Genomic DNA, 20,066 nt, shown 5'->3' on the forward strand with positions numbered 1-20,066 from the left:
GCACCCTGGCCCTGCATACCTTCCCCCCACCCCGGCTGCCTTTCTCTCGCTTGTCCTGCTGGGCCGGGACCCCCACCCAGGCCCTCTAACCCGCACGTGTCCAAGCTGCCGTGGCTGTTCTGTGTTGCATGTCCCCCCTCTGCCCTCTTCCCCTGCCGGCCCCACCCCTTCCAGAAGCTGTGTGTGGGGGGGTTGGGGGGCAGGGGCATCATGAACCCCTGGGGTGGAGGGGGACTGGGGGAATTATCCCCCTGTTTCCTGCTTTTACTAACGAACCTGCCATTTTTGTGTCTGGACTTTGATTTGTCTGAGGAAACAGTCGGGTTTTACTAATCTCACTCATCTACCTCCTCGCCTTCCCCAGAGACCTTCCTCCATCCCCTCCGATCCTCGGCTTCCTTTCTCGTGGTGCCCGTCTCCCCCTTTCTCTCTCTTCTTCCCTCACCCCCCCTTCCTCCATGCACCTCCCTATGTCACCGTGCCTCCTGCTGCTCTCTCCCCAACCCCTGGGCCAGGGAGGCTCTAAAACACCAGGACAGATACACAAGGGGTTAAGGCAGCCCTTTTCCCATAGGGAGCACCACGTGGCAGAGATTCGTATAAAGCAAGGTGGGCAAGGTCAGATTTGCACCCAGTCGGGAGGGGTGTCAAGGAGGGGCCCCAAGTCATGTCTTTCTAACTCTAGGGTGAAGGCAGCAGCCTCAGAGGACTGTGATTCTGTCCATGTTCTCTCCCCAGGCACCAGGTTCACACGTGGCACACAGGCAGTAAGAGCTGTGTGGCCCTGATCATCAGGCCACTTGACGGTCACCTGAATGGTGGCTGTGTTTCCCCTGGACTGTACTGGGATTAGTAGGGTCACAGGGACACGTCAGGCCAGGGGCCCAGCCTTCAGGAGCTGACTCTCAGTTGGGTTTCTAGACGTAGACTCAGAACTATACTAGTGGCCCGATTCCTGGTCTCTCAGTGCGGCCCTGGGAGAGGAGGGTGGGCTGGAGGCCCCTTTCCCCTGCCACCTCTCCCTGTCTTACTCCCAGCCCTGCATCCCAGCCCCCTCCTCCCCTTTCTCCAGCTCCTCCTGCCCGTTCTAATCTCGTCTGCATGTTTTGTGACTAATACTTTGACCCTTTCCCTTTCCACCCAGATCTCCATTTCCTAGCCTCGGGTGGGATTGAGGGAAGAAGCTATCAACAATAATGACCAGCCCTCACCTCAAAACAGGACTCAAAATCTTCAAAGTGCCCACTTCCACAAAGACACGCCCTTACCTCTGTCCTTGAACCCAGTCCCCCCAGCACAAGATTTGATGGTTCCCAGGAGGGAGCCCCTTCAGCTCCACCCCCACACACTGTGAGGCCAGCCCAGCATGAGGGGGACTTGAGGATCCTGTGAGGGATGGTCCCCTGGCCCTGTTCTGCTCATGTCCCTCAGGTGTTCCTAATACCCACTCCCCATCCCCGAAACAGTGGAACCCTGGAGACCAGTCACTGGAAGATGGCTGGTGGCATGTGCGTATGGACTGGTGTGGGAAGGACACTGTGGGCTGTGATCGGAAGGCCCCAGTCTCCAGACTTTGCCCAGAAAGGGGGTGCTGAGGCACATTTGGGGGATGGGAAGCGGGAGGAGCTGTAGCCTGGAGAAGCATGGTGTTGAGTTCACTGTGAGCTGGCTTCCTGATCGCCCCTGTGGGAGCCTGACTGTCCTAATCCACCACCTTCTGAGAGTGGGGGCTTGTGGTCCCCCCGCCCTTCACTCTGTGCCACAGCCTGGTTGGGTGTGGGTGCTCCTCTGGCTAGACTTTTCAGAGCTCGGGTGGACATTTGCCTGGGGAGCAGGGACTCATGGAGTTCCCTGCACTCGTCACTGTCCCCACACTAAGGTCACTTTTGCCTTCCCCAGGCCACTACTGAGCCCTTTTCACCTCCTTGGAACACCAGGTATGCCCCCATCCCTACCTGTCTTGTTTTGTTTCCTGAGTTTTCAGCCCAGGGACAAGGTAACAGGAAGTTAGCCTGTCTCCCTCTGTTCCCTAGCCTGGCCCTGACTCCATAGAGTAATTGTGGTGATGAATGAATCAGGTAGGGTGATGAATAGGCCAGCGGCTGCCCCCTCCTTGGGGGACAAGAAAGTGACCCCAAAACAGAGGGACCCGGATAGCAAGACAGACCCAGCAAGGGGGTTGGGACCAGTTAGGAGGCAGTGATGGGAGTCGGCCCTCAAAGGCACTGTGTGTCTCCTAGAAGTGCCCAGGCTCCCAGCAGCCCCTGGGTTCCTGCTCCTCACGCCCTTGCTATTGTCCAGCCTCCCCGTGGGCTAAGACGGAAAGGACTCCACCGCCCTGGAGGGAGCTGCAGGGCTGTCGGAGCCACCAGGACCCCAGGAGAACTGGTGCTCTCTGCCTCTTTAATGAGAGATGCTCTGAAATCACGTGTGCGTCCAGAGACCCTTCAAGAGGAGAGAAGCAACGGTGCCATTTGCATCTCAGGGGCCCCCACTCCCATCCATCTGTCCATCCAGGGCCACTTCTGGGAGCCACTTCCTGCTGCTGTGCACAGTGAACACCTCGGGCGCCCTTCAGGCCTCTGTCTGCCGAAGGGGCCATGGGGCCGGCCTCAGCCCGCCCTGAAACCATCAAATCTTGTGCTGCCTCCTTTCTCCGTCTCCACACCCCCACTGTTCCTCCTCCGAGACAAGCAGACATAAAAATGGAGAGTCCCTCTCCCCACTGCCCCCCAGCCCCTCCCTTGCCCTACCCATGGCTCTTCCCAGGGAGTTGATGCCAGTTGTCTCCTTGTCTCCCCCTCCCTCCCTGGGCTGGGCAGGTGACCATCTCGGTGGACGGGATCCTGACCACCACAGGCTACACGCAGGAGGACTACACTATGCTGGGCTCTGACGACTTCTTCTACATTGGGGGCAGCCCCAACACGGCCGACCTGCCGGGCTCGCCCGTCAGCAACAACTTCATGGGCTGCCTCAAGGACGTGAGTAGGGCCAGGAGAGGCGGGGGGCGCCCCCGGAAACCCCGGTCTGGCCAGCCAGCTGCCCAGGGCCTCTGTACCTTCCACTCTGTGGCGGGAGCCCACCCCTCTTCAAAAGCTGAGGCCCAGTGACCCTGGCAAGAGGCTTCTCCTCTCTCAGTTCCTCGAGCCCTGGAGTTTCCCTTCTTCTCAGAGGACCCTCAAGGCAGCTGTGTACAGAATAGAGAGTGGTGGTCATGAAAACTAAACACCAGTGTTTCAGGCCCACTCACCAGCTCTGTGACCTTGGCTGTGTCCCTTGACCTGTCTGACTCTTAATTTTCTCATCTGTAAAACGGGTATTTGGTGCCTGCTTCTCGAGGCAGCTGTGAGGGGTAGATGAGAATGTCAGTGTCAACCAAGTGTTCCTGGTGGTTCCAGTTATTATGAGCTGCAGTTCAGCAGTGCCGAGGGCTGCTGTGCTCGTGCTGGGCAGGGAGACAGGACAGAGAAATAAGTGCCTCGAGGGAAATGTTGCCCACAGCCTCTGAGCGTGCAGTTCTAGAACAGCAGTCTGGGGTGCCGAGCAGGGGCCCCAGGCCTGGGTGGCAAGGCCCCGAGCTGTCAGGCAGGAGTGGTCAGGTCCTAAACTGCTTCCTGTTCTTCATCCTGGGACCCACCCATCCCCCTACGGCCCTCTGCAGGTGGTCTATAAGAACAACGATTTCAAGCTGGAACTGTCCCGCCTGGCAAAGGAAGGAGACCCCAAGATGAAGCTGCAGGGGGACCTGTCATTCCGCTGTGAGGATGTGGCTGCCCTGGACCCTGTGACCTTTGAGAGCCCCGAGGCCTTTGTGGCACTGCCCCGCTGGAGCGCCAAGCGCACCGGCTCCATCTCCCTAGACTTCCGCACCACAGAGCCCAATGGGCTGCTGCTCTTCAGCCAGGGCCGGCGGGCCGGGGTGGGGCCCGGCAGCCCCAGCACTGCCCAGCGGGCCGACTACTTTGCCATGGAGCTGTTGGATGGCTACCTCTACCTTCTGCTGGACATGGGCTCAGGGGGCATCAAGCTGCGGGCATCCAGCCGCAAGGTCAACGACGGCGAGTGGTGCCACGTGGACTTCCAGAGGGACGGGCGCAAAGGTCAGAGGCCTCTGGATCTTCTCCTTTACCATGGCCGCCCCTCTCTGGGCTTCCCTGATAGCTCAGTTGGTAAAGAATCTACCTGCAATGCAGGAGACTCTGGTTTGATTCCTGGGTCGGGAAGATCTGCTGGAGAAGGAATAGGCTACCCACTCCAGTATTATGGCCTGGAGATTTCCATGGACTATATAGTCCATGGGGTTGCGAAGAGTCGGACGTGACTGAGTGAACTTTCCCTTCACTTCACTTCACCCCTCTCCACCCACGCTGACAGTCCAATCTGCTGTTTCCTCCCCTCCCCTTCCCCTGGCCCTCCCAACCCCTCCCTTGTCCTTGTTGCCATGGTGCCTTGGTGAAATGAGGAAGAGCCTCTTCCTGGGAAACTTTGGGGCCGGGAGGGCCCTCGCCCCACACGGGAGCAGGGTCGTCCCATTCCAGCAGTCTGACAGCTGAGGTTCTGTCCATCAAGTGCTCCCGAAGCACTGGGTTTATACACAGGACACAGGTAGTGAGAGCTATGTGGCCAATGATGGTGACATGTCCCCTGTATGGTGCTGGGATTAGAAGGGCCACAGGGACACATCAGACCAGTCAGATCAGGTGTGGGGTGGCGCACACCTCACACTCCCACTTCCTGCATGTGTGACGTTAGGCCAGCACTCAATGCCTTGCAGCTTCAGTTTCCTTTTTATAAAAGGGATCATTAACCTGGGTTCATCAAGAGGGGAAATCAAGGAAAAATCTATAAAAGCATTCGCTCAGTGCCTGACACAGTGGTTATCCCATTCTCCTTAAACGACAACAAAAACCTTCCCAACCTTGCCTCCCTTCTATCTAGCCTTTCACCTTTCTGTATTAACTCACTCAAATAGGTAGTGAGCGCCTATGGACGCCAGGTGCTGTCCAGGGTGCTGTAACGAGGCAGCAGTGTGCGAGAGCCTTGGCTGACCTGGAGCACATGTTCCCGTGAGGAGGCCTAGTAAACACCACCACTGTCTGCCTGGTGAGGGGTCTTACACAATAAAGCAGCAGGGTGGAGGGTGCTGGGGCCAGGCAGGCGCTGTTCTGGAACCTTCTGCTGCTTCTAGCCACCCCTCCTCCACTCTTCCTTTTCAGCCTTCTTTTCCCATCCTCTTCTTGTTTTCTTTCTAATTCTCTTCTTTACTCTTCTCCATCTTGTTGGACAGGAGAGGAAGAACTGATGCAAATGAGAACTGACACGTTATCCAATTTAAGCCCTTATCAACGTCAGCTAAATTTTCATGCTCCCCCGGCTGTCACTGCACTGGGCCTTCATCTCAGGGTGGAGCGACCGTCCCCACACACACAGGGAGGAAGGGGGCTGCCACGGCTCCTGGAGGTTTCAGCCTCTCATGGGCCTGCTGCTGCTTCTCAGAGAAATGTCGCCTTCCCCAGGCTTTGCAGTAAATGGGTTCATCCCCTGGTTTTGTGTCATGATGGTACCAGGGAGTCTTCACAGAACACAAATTGCCTCCCAGGGTTTCCACGCAGGGGATCTATGACTCTCTAGGTTGGAAATCTGCTCAGGCCTTGTAGAGAACCCCAGGGCCCTCTGCTTTGCTCTGTCTTCAGGCAGTGGTTTCCTTAGGCTTACTCGATCGCCAGACCCTGTACACCAGGCCTGGCTGGCCTGTGAGTCACTTCAGCCATTTCTCATGGCCCAGCACAGACTTGGGGCCGTCATTCCAACAAAGCTCTCTTTGACATTTCCCATGTTGTAAAATTTTCTTGTGTTAATTTATATACAACGTAAAATTTACCATTTTAATCATGCTTAAGTGCACAGTTCAGTGGTGTTAAGGGCATTCACTGTTGTGCAGCCAGCACCACCATCAATATAGAGAACATTTTCATCTTTCCAAACTGAAAACCTGTCCCCATAAATACTAACTCCTAGCCCCTGTAAACCACCATCCTACTTCCTATGAATTGCCTACTCTAGGGACCTCCTGGGAGAAGGCAATGGCACCCCACTCCAGTACTCTTGCCTGGAAAATCCCATGGACAGAGGAGCCTGGTGCACTGCAGTCCATGGGGTTGCTAGGAGTCGGACACGACTGAGCAACTTCACTTTCACTTTTCACTTTCATCATTGGAGAAGGAAATGGCAACCCACTCCAGTGTTCTTGCCTGGAGAATCCCAGGGATGGGGGAGCCTGGTGGGCTGCCGTCTCTGGGGTCGCACAGAGTCAGACAGGACTGAAGCGACTTAGCAGCAGCAGCAGCAGGGACCTCCTATACCTGGATCACACAATATTTGTCTTTTTATGTCTGGCTTATGTCATTTAGCATAATGTCTTCTAGTTTCATCCACATTGTAGTATGTGTTAGCTACGTGTGTCAGGCTTCATTTTTCATGACTGAATAATATGCCATTGTATGAGTAGACCACCTTTTGTTTGTCCATCCATCTGCCATTGAACACTTGGATTGTTGTTCCCTTTGTAGAATGTTTTAGAATGACCTTGAAACAAGATGAGTATTCACTTTGGTTTTCTTTTTAAGCGTTTTTGTTGAAGTATAGTTGCTGTACAGTGCTGTGTTCGCTTCTTGTGCCCAGCACTGGGAATCAGCCGTGTGAGGTCACCACAGAGCGCAGAGTGGAGTTCCCTGTGCTGTACAGCATGTTCTCATTGGTTCCCTATTTTATGCACAGGAGTGTGCATGTGTCAACCCTGGTCACCCAATTCATCCTCCCCTTCCCCTCCCTTGGTGTCCACTACTGGGCATATACCTGGAGGAAGCCATATTTTCCAAAAGATACATGTTCCCTAATCTTCACTGCAGCACTGTTTATTAACAATAACAGGATATGGAAGCAACCTAGACGTCCATCAGCGGTGGAATGGATAGTGATGATATGGCGCACTGTGGCTTCCTCCTGCTGACTCGCCACTATATACTCTTTCCCCACCATGGCCTTCCTTCTTTCACCTTCTCTTCATTTGTGGAGAGTCCACTTGGGTGGTGTCCTTGTCCAGGAGACCCCATAGTGGGTGGGTGGAGCAAGCATTTGGGGATCTTGCTGCAGATAGAAGTGTAGGTGATTGGGGGCCACGTTTGAGGGGCTGGGAGAGTGGAGATCTGATGGCTTGTCAGGGAGGACAAGCCAGGGACCCCAGTGTTAAAATGGGGCACGAGGGGAGGGCCTGTGGTGCAGGGGAGGGTTTGCACCGAGGACAACGAGCTCCGGGTGAGGAGCCAGGTGTGTCGAGGAGGCCCTGCTCCTGTTCTTGCAGACCCATGCTTGGTGCCCCCACCCCCAGTCTGCCTATTTGGGCCCTGCATGGTCAAACCATCCTTACCTCTCTTTAACCCTATTGAGATAGGTGGCCTTTTTATTTTTTAAAGAATTCTTCAAAACTGGAGAAAAGAGAGAGGAAGGAGAACGTTAGAATAAAAATTACAAACAGAATAATGCTTCTAATTTATACATTTTGGCTTCTTAAGAGCTCAGGAAAGACTTTGAAGCTCCTGCTGCTGCTGCTAAGTCACTTCAGTCATGTCCGACTCTGTGTGACCCCATAGACGGCGCCCGCCAGGCTCCCCCATCCCTGGGATTCTCCAGGCAAGAACACTGGAATGGGTTGCCATTTCCTTCTCCAGTGCAGGAAAGTGAAAAGTGAAAGTGAAGTCGCTCAGTCATGTCTGACTCTTAGCGACCCCGTGGACTGCAGCCCACCAGGCTCTTCCATCCATGAGATTTTCCAGGCAAGAGTACTGGAGTGGGGTGCCATTGAAGCTCCTACCTGATCCCAAATCTTTTTTCCTAAGATGACCAGCCCCTTCTTCCAAAGAACTCTTACAGCCCAGAAGCTCCATGCCTGGCTTCCCTTTCCTGGCTGCCCTCCTGTCTCAGAGGCTCCAGGAGCTGATCAGCCTGCCTGTCTGCTCCACCAGCCACACAGGGACTCCAGGTCCAGGGGTGGGGGATGCAGGCTCTGGAATCCTGCCACCTGGGTGGTACTTTGGCTCTGGTCCTTAACTGTGGTGGCACTTTAGGCAGCTTCCCTAGTCTCTCTAATCCTCATTTGCCATTTCCAAGTGGGATTGTAAAGGATCAGTTCCTTAGGGTTACCATGAGATTTAAGTGATATAATATACGTGAAGTGCTACCATAGGGTCTCAAGAGTCGGACACGACTGAAGCTACTTAGCACGCATGCGTGCAAGTGTATGCTGTGCATGCTAAGTCGCTTCAGTTGTGTCTGACTCTTTGCGACCTGTAGCCCAGACTCCTCTATCCATGTGGATTCTCCAGGCAAGAATACTGGAGCGGGTTGCCATGCCTTCCTCCAGGAGATCTTCCTGATCCTGGTATCAAACCTGCGACTCCTGCATTGGTAGGTGGGTTCTTTACCACTGGCACCACCTGGGAAGCCCAAGTGCCTGGTATACAGTCATAAAAGCCCAATAAATGTTAGCGGGAAACTCTTTGGATTCAAGTCTTTCAGCCTCCTTGGGGGTCTCTGCCTCTGACTCCTGGTCTGAGGGGTTGGCTGGGGGAAGGACATGTCAATGATCCAGCCCTTTGGGGGCATGTCCACTTCTGGTACATCCTCTGAGGACTTGCTCAAATGGGAAGAAGGCCTCTAGACAGGCCCACCGCACACTGCAGCTGGGCTCTGGCGGCTCACACGGGTTTCTGAACTTGGGGGCTTCCTTAAGCAATGTTTGCAGCCCAGGGCTGCCAGGGTGCGAGGGCAGAGCATCCTTTTTTCTCCTGGGACGTCTCTTGGTCCTGCCTTCTCCACTGAGGCCTACACTCTCCCTCCATCCGATCCGCAGGCTCCATCTCGGTGAACAGCCGCAGCACGCCTTTCTTGGCCACGGGAGAGAGCGAGATCCTGGACCTGGAGAGCGAGCTGTACCTAGGCGGTCTCCCTGAAGGTGGGCGGGTGGACCTGCCCCTGCCCCCGGAGGTGTGGACCGCAGCGCTGCGGGCTGGCTACGTGGGCTGCGTGCGGGACCTCTTCATAGACGGGCGGAGCCGAGACCTCCGGGGCCTGGCCGAGGCGCAGGGGGCTGTGGGCGTGGCCCCCTTCTGCTCCCGGGAGACTCTGAAGCAGTGTGCCTCCGCTCCCTGCCGCAACGGGGGCGCCTGCCGGGAGGGCTGGAACCGCTTCGTCTGTGACTGCGTCGGGACCGGCTTCCTGGGGCGGGTCTGTGAGAGAGGTGAGGCTGGTCTGCACGCCTGTGCCCCTGCCCGTCCCTGTGCCCCATCGAGGACCATCCCTGGGCCTGCCAGCCCTGTATTGATTGTCTTGGTCTTCTCTCTCGCTTCTCTGGCCCCTGCCTGTCCCCCCCTTCTCCCTCCCCCTACTCCTGGGGCAGAGGCTACGGTCCTGAGCTACGACGGCTCTATGTACATGAAGATCATGCTGCCGAACGCCATGCACACGGAGGCGGAGGACGTGTCCCTGCGCTTCATGTCCCAGCGGGCCTACGGGCTTATGATGGCCACCACCTCCAGGGAGTCCGCGGACACCCTGCGCCTGGAGCTGGACGGGGGCCAGATGAAGCTCACTGTCAACCTCGGTAACCGCTCTGCCCGTGCCCCGGGCCCCTTCCCCGACCCTGCCTCTCACCCCCCACCCCCTCTGTCTGGAGAAGCTTGGTGGTTGCTCCAGTGAGAGATGGGCGATGGGAGGTGCCAGCCCAGGTCTGAGCCCCGCCCCCCCCTACGCAAGAACTTCCTCTCAGAGAGGACGCATAGTGTAGGTAGATGCCTCACGCTCGGCAGAACCGTGGGGAGGGGACCCGACTGTGTCTGGCGTGTGATAGTCACCCTCCCAGGGCACTCCTGGGGCTTGGAGGCGTCTGTTCAGCGCACACACGTAAGGAGGTAGTTCATGCCTCGCTGTCAACTCATCCGCTTGCTCATACCTTGGTTCATTCATTCGCGAAGGCTTGCAGACGCCTACTGGTGTTCAGCCCGGCTCCCTGCCTCAGCAGATCCAGAGACAGAAGGACCCGGCCCCCCACACAGCCGCTGTCGTCTGCTCTGAATTTAAAGAGCCATGTCTGTGTGTGTGCGTGTGCAAGCGTGTGTGCATGTAGGTGCACAAGGGGTCCCATTGAGACATGTCATCTTCCCCGTGTCTGCTTTCACGTGAGTCCCCATAGCTGCCCGGATTTTATAGACTGGGAATGCCACATACTGACGTACCAGCATCACAAAGCTAGTGACGATCAGGGAGGAGCCTGGACTCAAACCCAGCTGATTTGCTGAGGTTCAGTGCTTCCTCTTGGTTTCTGACAGAGCTGGGGGGTGAGGAGTATCAAGACCCTTGTCACCTGATGGCTTGATGCCTCTGCCCCGCCCAGAGCAGGCGTGGCTCCACTTCACCTGGCACTCCCTGGAGCATCCATGTGGGCAGTACCACCAGGCCTGGGAGACTGTGTGGCTTCAGCAGAGTCAAAGGAAAACAGCGAGGCCACTCGTTCGGCTGTCACTTACGGGCCACGTCTTAGTGCCAATGTGTTCCTAACCTGGGGTGACGGTAGTGACCCCAGGACCCCAAGGCGAGGTCCCAGGGTCATGGAGCTCTCAGTCAGGGCAAGCTTGGCAGCTAGAGGCCCTAAGCTGCCCAGGCTGGGTCACATTTGTCCCTTTCAGACTACCCTTTGGGCATATGGAGGTGGAGCACCCAAGGGCCTGTCACATGGGAAGATTCAGGTCTCTGGGGTGGCTTGTTGTGTCCTGGATCTGGAGGAGAAGTTAGGCTCCTCTGAGCAGATTAGAATCCTCAGCTGGGGAGAAGACAGAGCTCTGAGCTTAAAATATTCACCAGGAGTCTCACCCTAACATTGGTCTCCAGGGCGTTTGGGGGACAGACTGTGGCCTTTTGGGGACCCATTCCCTTGCTAACACATTTACACTGTATCCTTTCCCCTTTGGGCCACCTTGCCTTTGTGCTCCTGGGACAAAGAGTGAGGCGGGGGCCTTGGAGGTGGGGAACTTTAGGGCTCCCTAAAGCTCTGTTTCTAACCACGATCACAGCCTACAGAGTGGGTGTGGGTAGCAGGGCAAAGCAGGATGGGAGACACCCTTTGCCAGCGTCCCACGGGTCTGTACAGAGTCCCCTGGCACCCCTGAGAGGGTCATAGGAGGAAGACACCAGCCCAGGACACCGTGAGTGGCCCTGTGCTTCTCAGACTGCCCAGGTCTGTGTACCCAGGTCTGTGTGCCCAGGGTCAGGTACCCTTTGCCCTGGAACATGTGTGTTCCCTGTGTAGTGAACACGCAGCTCTGTACTTGGTGGGGACACTGCAGGGGACATCTGGGGCTTCCATTTGCAGGGAAGGCAGATGCTTCTTCCTCCACCTGGACTGTCTTAGTTTCCCTGCGAAGAACCATGGGTCCCTTGAGATGAGACAGGAGGCAGCAGCCTTGGCCAGGGAAATGGACTCTGGTGGGCCCTGGGGACATTTCACCCTCAGGCCCTCGCTCCTTCTCATGGACATGCTTTTCTTTCTGTGCCACATATGTTCTTAGAAGTTAAGGGACAAGGTGGCCAGCAGGACAATGCTCCCACCCACCTCTTACTCCCTGCTGCATCCACCTCCATCCACAGAGATGCTGTCTCTAGCGGCTCATGACAAGCTGTGACCAAATGCTTGGTACAGTCACATCTGTCCACAAATACCAAGTGATGTGCATACAGGGAGGTGTGTGGCTGTTGTGTGAACCACACAGACACACAGGTGGTCCACACCCTGCCACCAAGCCTCCAGCTATGATGGGAAGAATACTGGGCTGGGGACCAGAAGATCTGGGTTCTAGTCCTGGTCTCCTAGACTGCTGGGTAAGTCATATCCCCCTTTCTAAGCCTCTGTTTCTTTGTCTGTAAAATGGGGATAAGAATCCTCACTCTGCCTCCTTTCTGTGGTTGTTTTGAGGCTTAAGTAGAAGCGTGGAAGTGACAACATTATATGATGCACGGCACACATAGAGACTGACTCAGCCAAGGGAAGGGAAGTCATACTGGGACAGGGACCGAAGCTTAAAGCCAGGCCTGGGACTCGCCTCCACATCCCTTGACCCCGTCTGGCCCCACCTCACGATCCCCATCCTGATCCCCGGTCTGCTTGCTACCCTGAGGGCCTGGCAGGCTTGGTCTGCGGCCTCGTGGTCTCATCTCTTCGGCAGGGAAGCCAGGCTCCTGCAGGCAGCTCGTCAGTGCTCACTGGATTAACGCAGACTTGGTCCCGAAGAGAGTGGAGCTGGTGACCACGTGGTGGGAGGAGGCGTTCAGAGCCAGTCTCAGGTGCCTGGGTGTTTGCTGGGCCGGAGAGGGCCAGGAGGGCCTGGGGCTGCTGCCCCTGTCCAGGCAGGGAGCCCCAGGAGCGGATCACGCCTCCTGCCCTGGCTTCCACTGTGTCTGCCGACCCTGAGCCAGTTCCTGGAGCTCTGCTGTCTACGGGCCCTGAACAGGGTGGTTGGTCTCTGTTCCCGGAGGCCCTGATTCGTCACCCTGTTCCAGTGTGATCTGGGTTCCTGGGTTCCCTCTACCTTGGGCATGGCCTCTGAGGCCAGCACCCAGCATGGCCTGCCTCTTGTCACCCACCTGGGGTTGCCTTTCCCTGCTATGTGCCTGTCGGCTGTCGCAGTTGCCAGTGAGGCTGACACGAAGGGTGAATTGTAACTGAAGAATCTCCAAGCTGGAGGGGCCCTTAGAAGTCACCTCCTTCAGCCGGCCTGCATGTGTGTATCTGCCATGCCTCCCCCTGCCGACGGGAGGCTCTCCACCTCTGTTCAGATGACTTCTGTGTCAAGAGCACCCCACCTCTGAGATGGCCACTCTCATCACTGGGTCGTTCTTCCCTGGTAGCAGCCTCCTCTTCTGAAATCCCCACTTGTGAACTTAGTTCTGCTGTCTCCAGCTGTACACAGCAAGTCTGACTCTTGCTCATGTTGTAAGCCAGGCTTAATGCACGTTACATTCCAAAGCCCTTTAATCTCTGAGACCATGGGGCGGTGCCTTGTTCCCACAGGGTGGTACCTTGTTTCCACGGGGCTCTTTTAAGAGGCTCTTGAGCTCTTTTGAGGCTGAGCTGCTGGGCAGACGACTCTGAACGAGGGCTGTGCCCAGTGCACGCTGCCACTCTGCAGTGTCGCCTCCAAGATTCCAGCCAATGGGCTCCTGAGGCTCTTTGCAAGGAGCTCCGGTCCCCTCTCCCCCACCTCCAATTTGCAGGGTGTGGATGGGGGAGCAGGTGGGATGCAGAAAGCGGAGCCTGGCTTCTTTTCCGGAGTTCCTTTCCATACAGATGACTTTTTTCCACCTGTCTTATCACACATTCATACCATCATCCTGGTCTCTAGGCCCAGCCAGGGCCTTGGTGGGTCTGTGCACACCAATCACTTCTGCCCGTTTGCTGAACTTGAGGCGCAGGTTTCTAGTTATCAGGGTAGCAGTTAAATCTCCCTGAGCTGTGCTCTGGGAGGTGCGGCCACCAGAGGGCAGTCTCTCCCACTTACCCGTAGTTGCTGGCTTTCCTCTGGACAGTGCTGGCTGCCTCCTGGGTGCTCATCTTCAAGGGGAGTTTGCTCCCCTCCAGTCCCACTGGAGGGGTGCTCCTTGGGGTGGGGTCACTTCAAGGGTGGGCCTGGAGCTAACACCTCTTCTCTGGACAGACGGAACCCCCTTCCTGGAGCCTCCATGCTTGGGAGGGGCAGAACTATGCTCCTCCCTAGGTCTTTTCTCCAAAAGGGGATCGGCCTGCCCTTCCAGCTCCCTTTTTTCTTTTTTGGACCCTTCATTGGTGAAGACTCTGCTGGCCCTGAGAGAGCCCCCGTGACCTGAGTCCAGGCCTGGCACCCTGCCCTCACCCCGACATCCTCCCCAACCCCCTCCGTCCAGCTCCCCCTTTCTTCCTCTTTTCTCTCTGTACCCTCTCCACCTCCTTCCTCTCCCTGTGACTTGCCCCAGATCTGCCCCTTGACCTCCTTCTGCCCCTCCCTTGGTGCCAGGCTGTGGCTTCAGGTCCCGGCTGCTCCCCCCACTCTTCTGCTGTGGTTGACGACGCGTGTGGGGCTCAGCCGTACTGCCCGCGGAGCCCATGCCCCCAGAGCCACAGGGGAATCTACCTCCACTGCAGGAACCTTCAGGGGCTTAGGGGGATGCCAGATGACCCCACCCCACTTTGCCTCCTGGGCCTTGGGGTTGTGGGCAGAGCCCATTCCAAGAGGAGACAGAGGATGGCAGGATACACTGCTGCTAAGAGGGGCCTGGAAAGTGCCCCTCCCTGAGAGGTAGAGCTGGCCCATTGGACACTTGGTTCTTGTTATCCAGGTCAGGGTTGTTTGTTCAAGCCCCTCAGCTCACAGGGAGGGAAGCTGGGGCTGGGAGAGAAGAGAATTGTCCACAGTCACTTGACGGGATTAGGACCCAGCATTTCTGCCGCCTCCTGCCCTCTACTGTCTGGGTCTGATGGAGCAGGACAGGCGTCCAAAGACCCCGTCACAGGACTCTAGTGCTCTGTGTTCTCGTGAGGCTGGTGGACTCATGTCTTGTGGGTAATGTGTCCCACCAGGGGCGTGGCCAGAGGCCCCAGGGCTCCAGCTGCAGGTCCGCGTAGACAAGTGTGCTTTCTGAGTACCCAGGGCTCTCTGAGCCTGGACTTGGAGGACAACAGTGCTGGGGCTTGGGAGGGGCAGGAGGCTTCGCCGAGGGCGCCTGCTTGTCCCTGAAGACCTCCGAAGTCACATGGGGCCTCAGTGTCCTCATGTGTGAACCTCTGGCCCTTGCCTAGGAAAAGGGAATAATGCTAGTTCCTGTTCAGGGTGAAGAGCACCCTGGTTCCCAGGGACAGCCTGGTACCCTCCAGATTAGGAAGGGTAGCAAGAAGGTTCCTGTAGGGGTGGTGCTAGCCCCCTGGGGCTTTGGGAGGTGTATGGCCGCGGGAAGGGGGCCCTGGGGCAGACCCCTCCATTTAGCTCAGAGCCCAGGGGACACGGGGATGATGTGTGACAGCCTGGGCTCTGAGCGGGGAGTTGTCCCAGAGCTGGGGGAGCAGGGGCTCTGGCCCTCCTCGCCTGTCTCCCTCTCAGAGATGGGGAGATGTGGGGTTGGTCAAGCCCTCAGCCCCCCAGTGATCCCCTGTACGACTGGGATTCCCAAGGTGCCCATCTCCCTCAGATGTGAGAGGCCCGGGCTTCTCCAAGAAGGGAGATGTCAGCCTTCTTCCCATCACCGGTTGCCCTGCCTCCCAGTTTGGGGGAAAGAGGGGGAGGGGGCCGACTGAAGAAGGGGAGAAGGCACCTGAGCACGCGTGGTCCCCGGAAAGTGGCCCTGGGGGGAACCCCTGCCTGCAGATACCCCTCCCTGTGAAGGATGTAAAAAAAAAAAACTTGTTCTGCCTTTTTGTCTCCCCTCCCCCTCTGCCCGCCCCATGGCCCCCCCAGACTGCCTGCGCGTCGGCTGCGCACCCAGTAAGTGGCTTCCCTCTTCTTCTGCAGAGCCCCTGGGGGCCTGGGATTCTGGACATTGGGGTTGGGGAGGGGTGCGGGGGCAGGGGAGGAGACGGCGTCATCGCAGGCTTGTGCGGAGCTTGGGCAGTGGGTGTGTGTGGAGGGGTGTGCTTGTGGAGGGCAGAACGAACCAAACGAAGCTGAAGAGGGGGGAGTCGGTGGAGGTCTGGGGTCAGCATGCTCACTGAGACTAGGATAGGAAGGGCCAGAAACTTCAAGTCTCAAACGCTCTGGAGGGTAGGGGCTTGGGATGGCGCCTACAGCAGGAGGGCAGGAAGGAGACGAAGAGGGGCTGGGCTATCCCGCTGTATCTCGAGGTGGCCACAAGGGGGAGGTCGAGGCACGCGGGAGAGAAGATTAGGGCTGCCGGTGAGTGGGCGGTGAGCCCGGAAGTTCAGCCCTTCACGGCCCCTGTTTGGGGGTGAGATTCTGCCAAACGGGGGCGCTCTCGGAGGCTCTCAAAAGGGGTGAGAGCGGGTGGGGACATTTCTGAGCTCCCAGTGTGGCTGGATTCAACCCTCGTCTCTGAGTGTGTTTCTGCCTGGTGTGCCCTGAGGTCACTTAAGAGCCCAAGGACGCGGCAGCCACAGGCAGAAAGAGTGTACTTAGCTCGGCTCTGTGTGTAGTTGGACAGATGTGCGCATGCGTGGTGAGCCCTGCCCTGCTGGTGAGAGCACTGGGGTGGGGGGCCCAGGACGAATCTTGAGGGGTGCCGCAAATGGCCTGCAGCACCGTTCTAAAGCTAAACGTTTTTAGTCTTGGGAGCGGTTCATCCAGGTCTTGAATAAATGGCCGTAATTCCAAAAAAAGACATTCCGCTTTCTGGCCATGCTGGCCGTGCTGTGTACGTGATGTGTATGTCCGGGTGTGTGGAATTAACTAGGCGTGTGCAGAAAAGTCACACTGGGTCCCTCTAGATCAGGGATCCCCAACCTCTGTGCCACGGACCGGTGCCTCCTGTCAGATCCATGGTGGCACTAGATTAGAAATAAAGTGCCCAATTAATGTAATGCACTTGAATCATCCCCATCTCATCCTCCACCCGTCCTGGTCCAGGGAGAAATTGTCTTCCAAGAAGCTGGTCCCTGGTGCCCAAATGTTGAGGACCGCTGCTCTAGATGGGGGAGCTGTGTGTGTGTTTGTGTGTGGAGTGCTCATGGACAGCCGTGAGGCGGTAGGTGCACTTCACATTTGGGTGCGTGGTAGGGCTCTTGAAAGTTTGAGGCCTATGTGTATAGGCTGGGAATTCAGCTGCGGGCTACACACACTGACACGGAAGGTCCTGAGGAGAGGTGGGCTGAGTATGCTGGTCGTAGGTGTGAGTCTCCAGGTGCAGGGCCTTAGGGCACAACTCCGAAGGCACCGCACTATTCACTCACTCCGTGTTCTTTTCCAATGCCACCCTGGGGAGTTAGGGTTACGATACCGAGTGCGTCTGTGTTTATGACTGGGTGTGTGTGGAGGCTCTGTGTGTGTGCACATGTGTGTGTGGTGTACCTGTGTGCGTGGGTGTGTGCAGAGGTGAGGCTGTGTGCCCGGGGTGGCACTTGAAGCAGCCACATGAGGGCAGGAGGATGTGCTGAGCTGACTCCCCCCTTGGTGCCGCAGGTAAAGGCCCTGAGACGCTCTTTGCGGGGCACAAGCTCAATGACAATGAGTGGCACACAGTGAGGGTGGTGCGACGGGGCAAGAGCCTGCAGCTGTCGGTGGACAACGTGACCGTGGAGGGTAGGTAGTCTGCAGCCCTGTTCTTGGTGACCCCTGCCTGGGTGCCATTTCTCCCTTAGGGGTGGCATGTCATGGGCTCCTGGACCCCAGGGGCCATTTCAGCTCCCCAAAGGCAGCATTGCCCTGCAAGCCTGTTGGCCCAAAGAGTCCCACAGGTCCCCCAGACCCAGGAGCTGGGTGTGCTGCCAGCGCCTGTAGGGGCTTTGCTGATATCCTTCCCATGTGGCCCTTGAGTGGAGGGGAGGCTCCTGGGGACCCAAGACCCAGCCCCAGAAATGATCCTACAGTCTGGGCCCCAAAGCCATGTCCCCATCTCTGTCTCCTGTGCTGAGCAGGACAGATGGCAGGGGCCCACACGCGGCTGGAGTTCCACAACATTGAGACGGGCATCATGACGGAGCGGCGCTTCATCTCCGTGGTGCCCTCCAACTTCATCGGGCACCTGAGTGGGCTGGTGTTTAACGGCCAGCCCTACATGGACCAGTGCAAGGACGGGGACATCACCTACTGTGAGCTCAATGCTCGCTTTGGCCTGCGTGCCATCGTGGCCGATCCTGTCACCTTCAAGAGTCGCAGCAGCTACCTGGCGCTCGCCACACTCCAAGCTTATGCCTCCATGCACCTCTTCTTCCAGTTCAAGACCACAGCCCCCGACGGGCTCCTCCTGTTCAACTCAGGCAATGGCAACGACTTCATTGTCATCGAGCTGGTCAAGGGGTGAGGTGCTGGGCTCTGCACCGCTGTCAAGGACGTGGTCGCCCCTGTCCCCGCCATGACCAAGAGGCAGCTCCCTCAGCCACTGGCTAAGATGTCCAGTCCCCACAGACCACAGGTCCCCCCGCTACCAGCCAAGACGGAGAAGCGGCACCCTCTCTTCCACCCTGGTCACCCCCCAATTACTTCCTTGCCACGGGTTTCTCAGTCATATCTGTGCTCCATTCACTGTCCTGGCTCAGGCCATCCAGCCCTACTACAGACAGAAGGCAGGGCTGGGTTCCCGTGACCTCTCTGGCCTAAGAGGCCCCCACCCTAGAGCAGCTTTGTCCCTGCCCAGAGGACCCTACTGCCTCCACAAAGCTATCCCTCCATGAGCTTCTCTTCGGAGCCTGTCCCAGGATCCAGGTCCTCTGTGGCCTCTCTCCCCACATCCCCCACAATGGGACCTCACAACTGAGTCCCCGTGTTGTTGGTTTGGGTCCTTCCACTATGAGGTCTCCCTCTCTGCCCCTTCTTCCTGCAGCTTCCAGCCCAACCCCCACCCTGCAGCTGTAGCTCCTCCTTACCCCGCCTTCCCAGCCCCCACCTTGACCCAGTGTCTCCTCCCTACTGTGGGGCAGGTACATCCACTACGTGTTTGACCTGGGGAATGGCCCGTCCTTGATGAAGGGGAACTCAGACAAACCAGTCAATGACAACCAGTGGCACAACGTGGTGGTGTCCAGGGACCCGGGCAACGTGCACACGCTCAAGATTGACTCCCGCACTGTCACGCAGCACTCCAATGGCGCCCGAAACCTCGATCTCAAAGGTGGGGCCTGGGGCCTCTGGAGGAGGCCTGGCCCTAGCCCAGATACCCCCTTGGCCCCAGCAAGATCACCCCCGGCCTGGGATGCTCTTTCTCTTGCGTGATTCTGTCCTGCCCCTGCCCACAGTTTCCCTCGCTCTTTCCCATTTTCCAGTGTGTCTAGCCTGACATCTTCCTGTCAAAGTTCTGCTCAGCTCTCCTGCGAGGCTGCCCTCTCAACACTGAAAGCCTGCCTGCAGGATGTGTCTCACAGGGAGTTTGGTGGCCTCACCCTAGAGCTAGGAGAAGGCAGCCGGGCCTTCTGAAGATCTCTTGGCCCTCCAGGGTTGAGAAGTCTGCCATGCTGGGGGCCGGAGAGAGAGCAGTGTCCCTGCTGGGCTGGGAGGGGGCTGTGATGAGGGGAGGAAGGAGGAACAGTCTCCAGGTCCCCACGTGCTGCCCTGGTCGTATTCCTTGGGCACTGGCGGGACTAGTCTGGGCACTGGTTTGGACCCAGGCCTCCCTGGTGGGGTCAGCATCATACGAAGGTCCCCCATTCCCCGGGGCTTCTTTAGCAGTTAGTGGGGCCATCACTGCCTGCCCCTAGAACAGTGGTGCATCAGAGACGAGAGAAGAGGGGGATGAGCATAGAGATCCAGGGACTTGAAACAACAGGAATGAGGACGAGGCCTGTGGCTTCTCCAGAGCCCACTGGGGCAATGTGAGCCACTCTCACGCCCAGAGCAGCCCCCAGTCCCTTAGGGATCCCTGGTGTCACTGTGACTCAGACTGTCCCAGCGTGGGGAGGGTTCCTAGAGACTCTGGAATCCACCCTCCTCTTGAGGCAGCAATGGAAGCTCCAAGAAGCTATGTGATTTGCCTGAGGTCACAGAGTGAGTGGGCCATGGAGTTGGAACCAGAAGCTTGGTCAGATCCTGCGCCGGTGCTCAGACATTCAGTTGGGTACAACTCTTGGCGACCCTTTGGACTGTAGCCCTCCAGGCTCCTCTGTCCATGGGGTTTTTCAGACAAGAATACTGGAGTGGGTTGCCATTTCCTCCTCCAGGGGATCTTCCCCATCCAGGGATCGAACCTGCATCTTGTGGGTCTCCTGTGTGGCAGGCAGATTCTTTACTTCTGAGCCATGGAGGAAGCCCCTAGAACCGATGGCATAGTGCTGCCAGTTCTCCCTGCTGCCAGAAGGGGGCGATGTGTCTCAAGTAATTTGCAGTGGC

The 20,066-nt window shown here is 57.4% G+C and overlaps 1 protein-coding gene across 26 annotated transcripts in view; it reads left to right on the forward strand.

Annotated features, from left to right (window-relative positions):
• NRXN2 (neurexin 2) overlaps nucleotides 1-20,066 on the forward strand; it is a 110,598-nt gene that overhangs the window by 47,636 nt on the left and 42,896 nt on the right. For 12 of the 26 annotated variants that reach the window (XR_003509312.1, XM_027531247.1, XM_027531226.1 and 9 more), the window contains 8 exons: nucleotides 2,823-2,984; nucleotides 3,665-4,103; nucleotides 8,912-9,298; nucleotides 9,458-9,661; nucleotides 15,534-15,560; nucleotides 17,199-17,327; nucleotides 17,663-18,044; nucleotides 18,665-18,855. Coding sequence is in view for 25 of the 26 variants with exons in the window: in XM_027531247.1 (XP_027387048.1) it covers nucleotides 2,823-2,984; nucleotides 3,665-4,103; nucleotides 8,912-9,298; nucleotides 9,458-9,661; nucleotides 15,534-15,560; nucleotides 17,199-17,327; nucleotides 17,663-18,044; nucleotides 18,665-18,855 (1,921 nt within the window). In the remaining variant the exon portion in view is untranslated. The remainder of the gene's footprint in view (nucleotides 1-2,822; nucleotides 2,985-3,664; nucleotides 4,104-8,911; nucleotides 9,299-9,457; nucleotides 9,662-15,533; nucleotides 15,561-17,198; nucleotides 17,328-17,662; nucleotides 18,045-18,664; nucleotides 18,856-20,066) is intronic. The other 14 variants (XM_027531228.1, XM_027531248.1, XM_027531230.1 and 11 more) reach the window with 2 other exon arrangements.

This window comes from Bos indicus x Bos taurus, chromosome 29 (assembly GCF_003369695.1).
Source record: "Bos indicus x Bos taurus breed Angus x Brahman F1 hybrid chromosome 29, Bos_hybrid_MaternalHap_v2.0, whole genome shotgun sequence".
In the NCBI taxonomy this organism is placed as follows: Eukaryota; Metazoa; Chordata; class Mammalia; order Artiodactyla; family Bovidae; genus Bos; species Bos indicus x Bos taurus.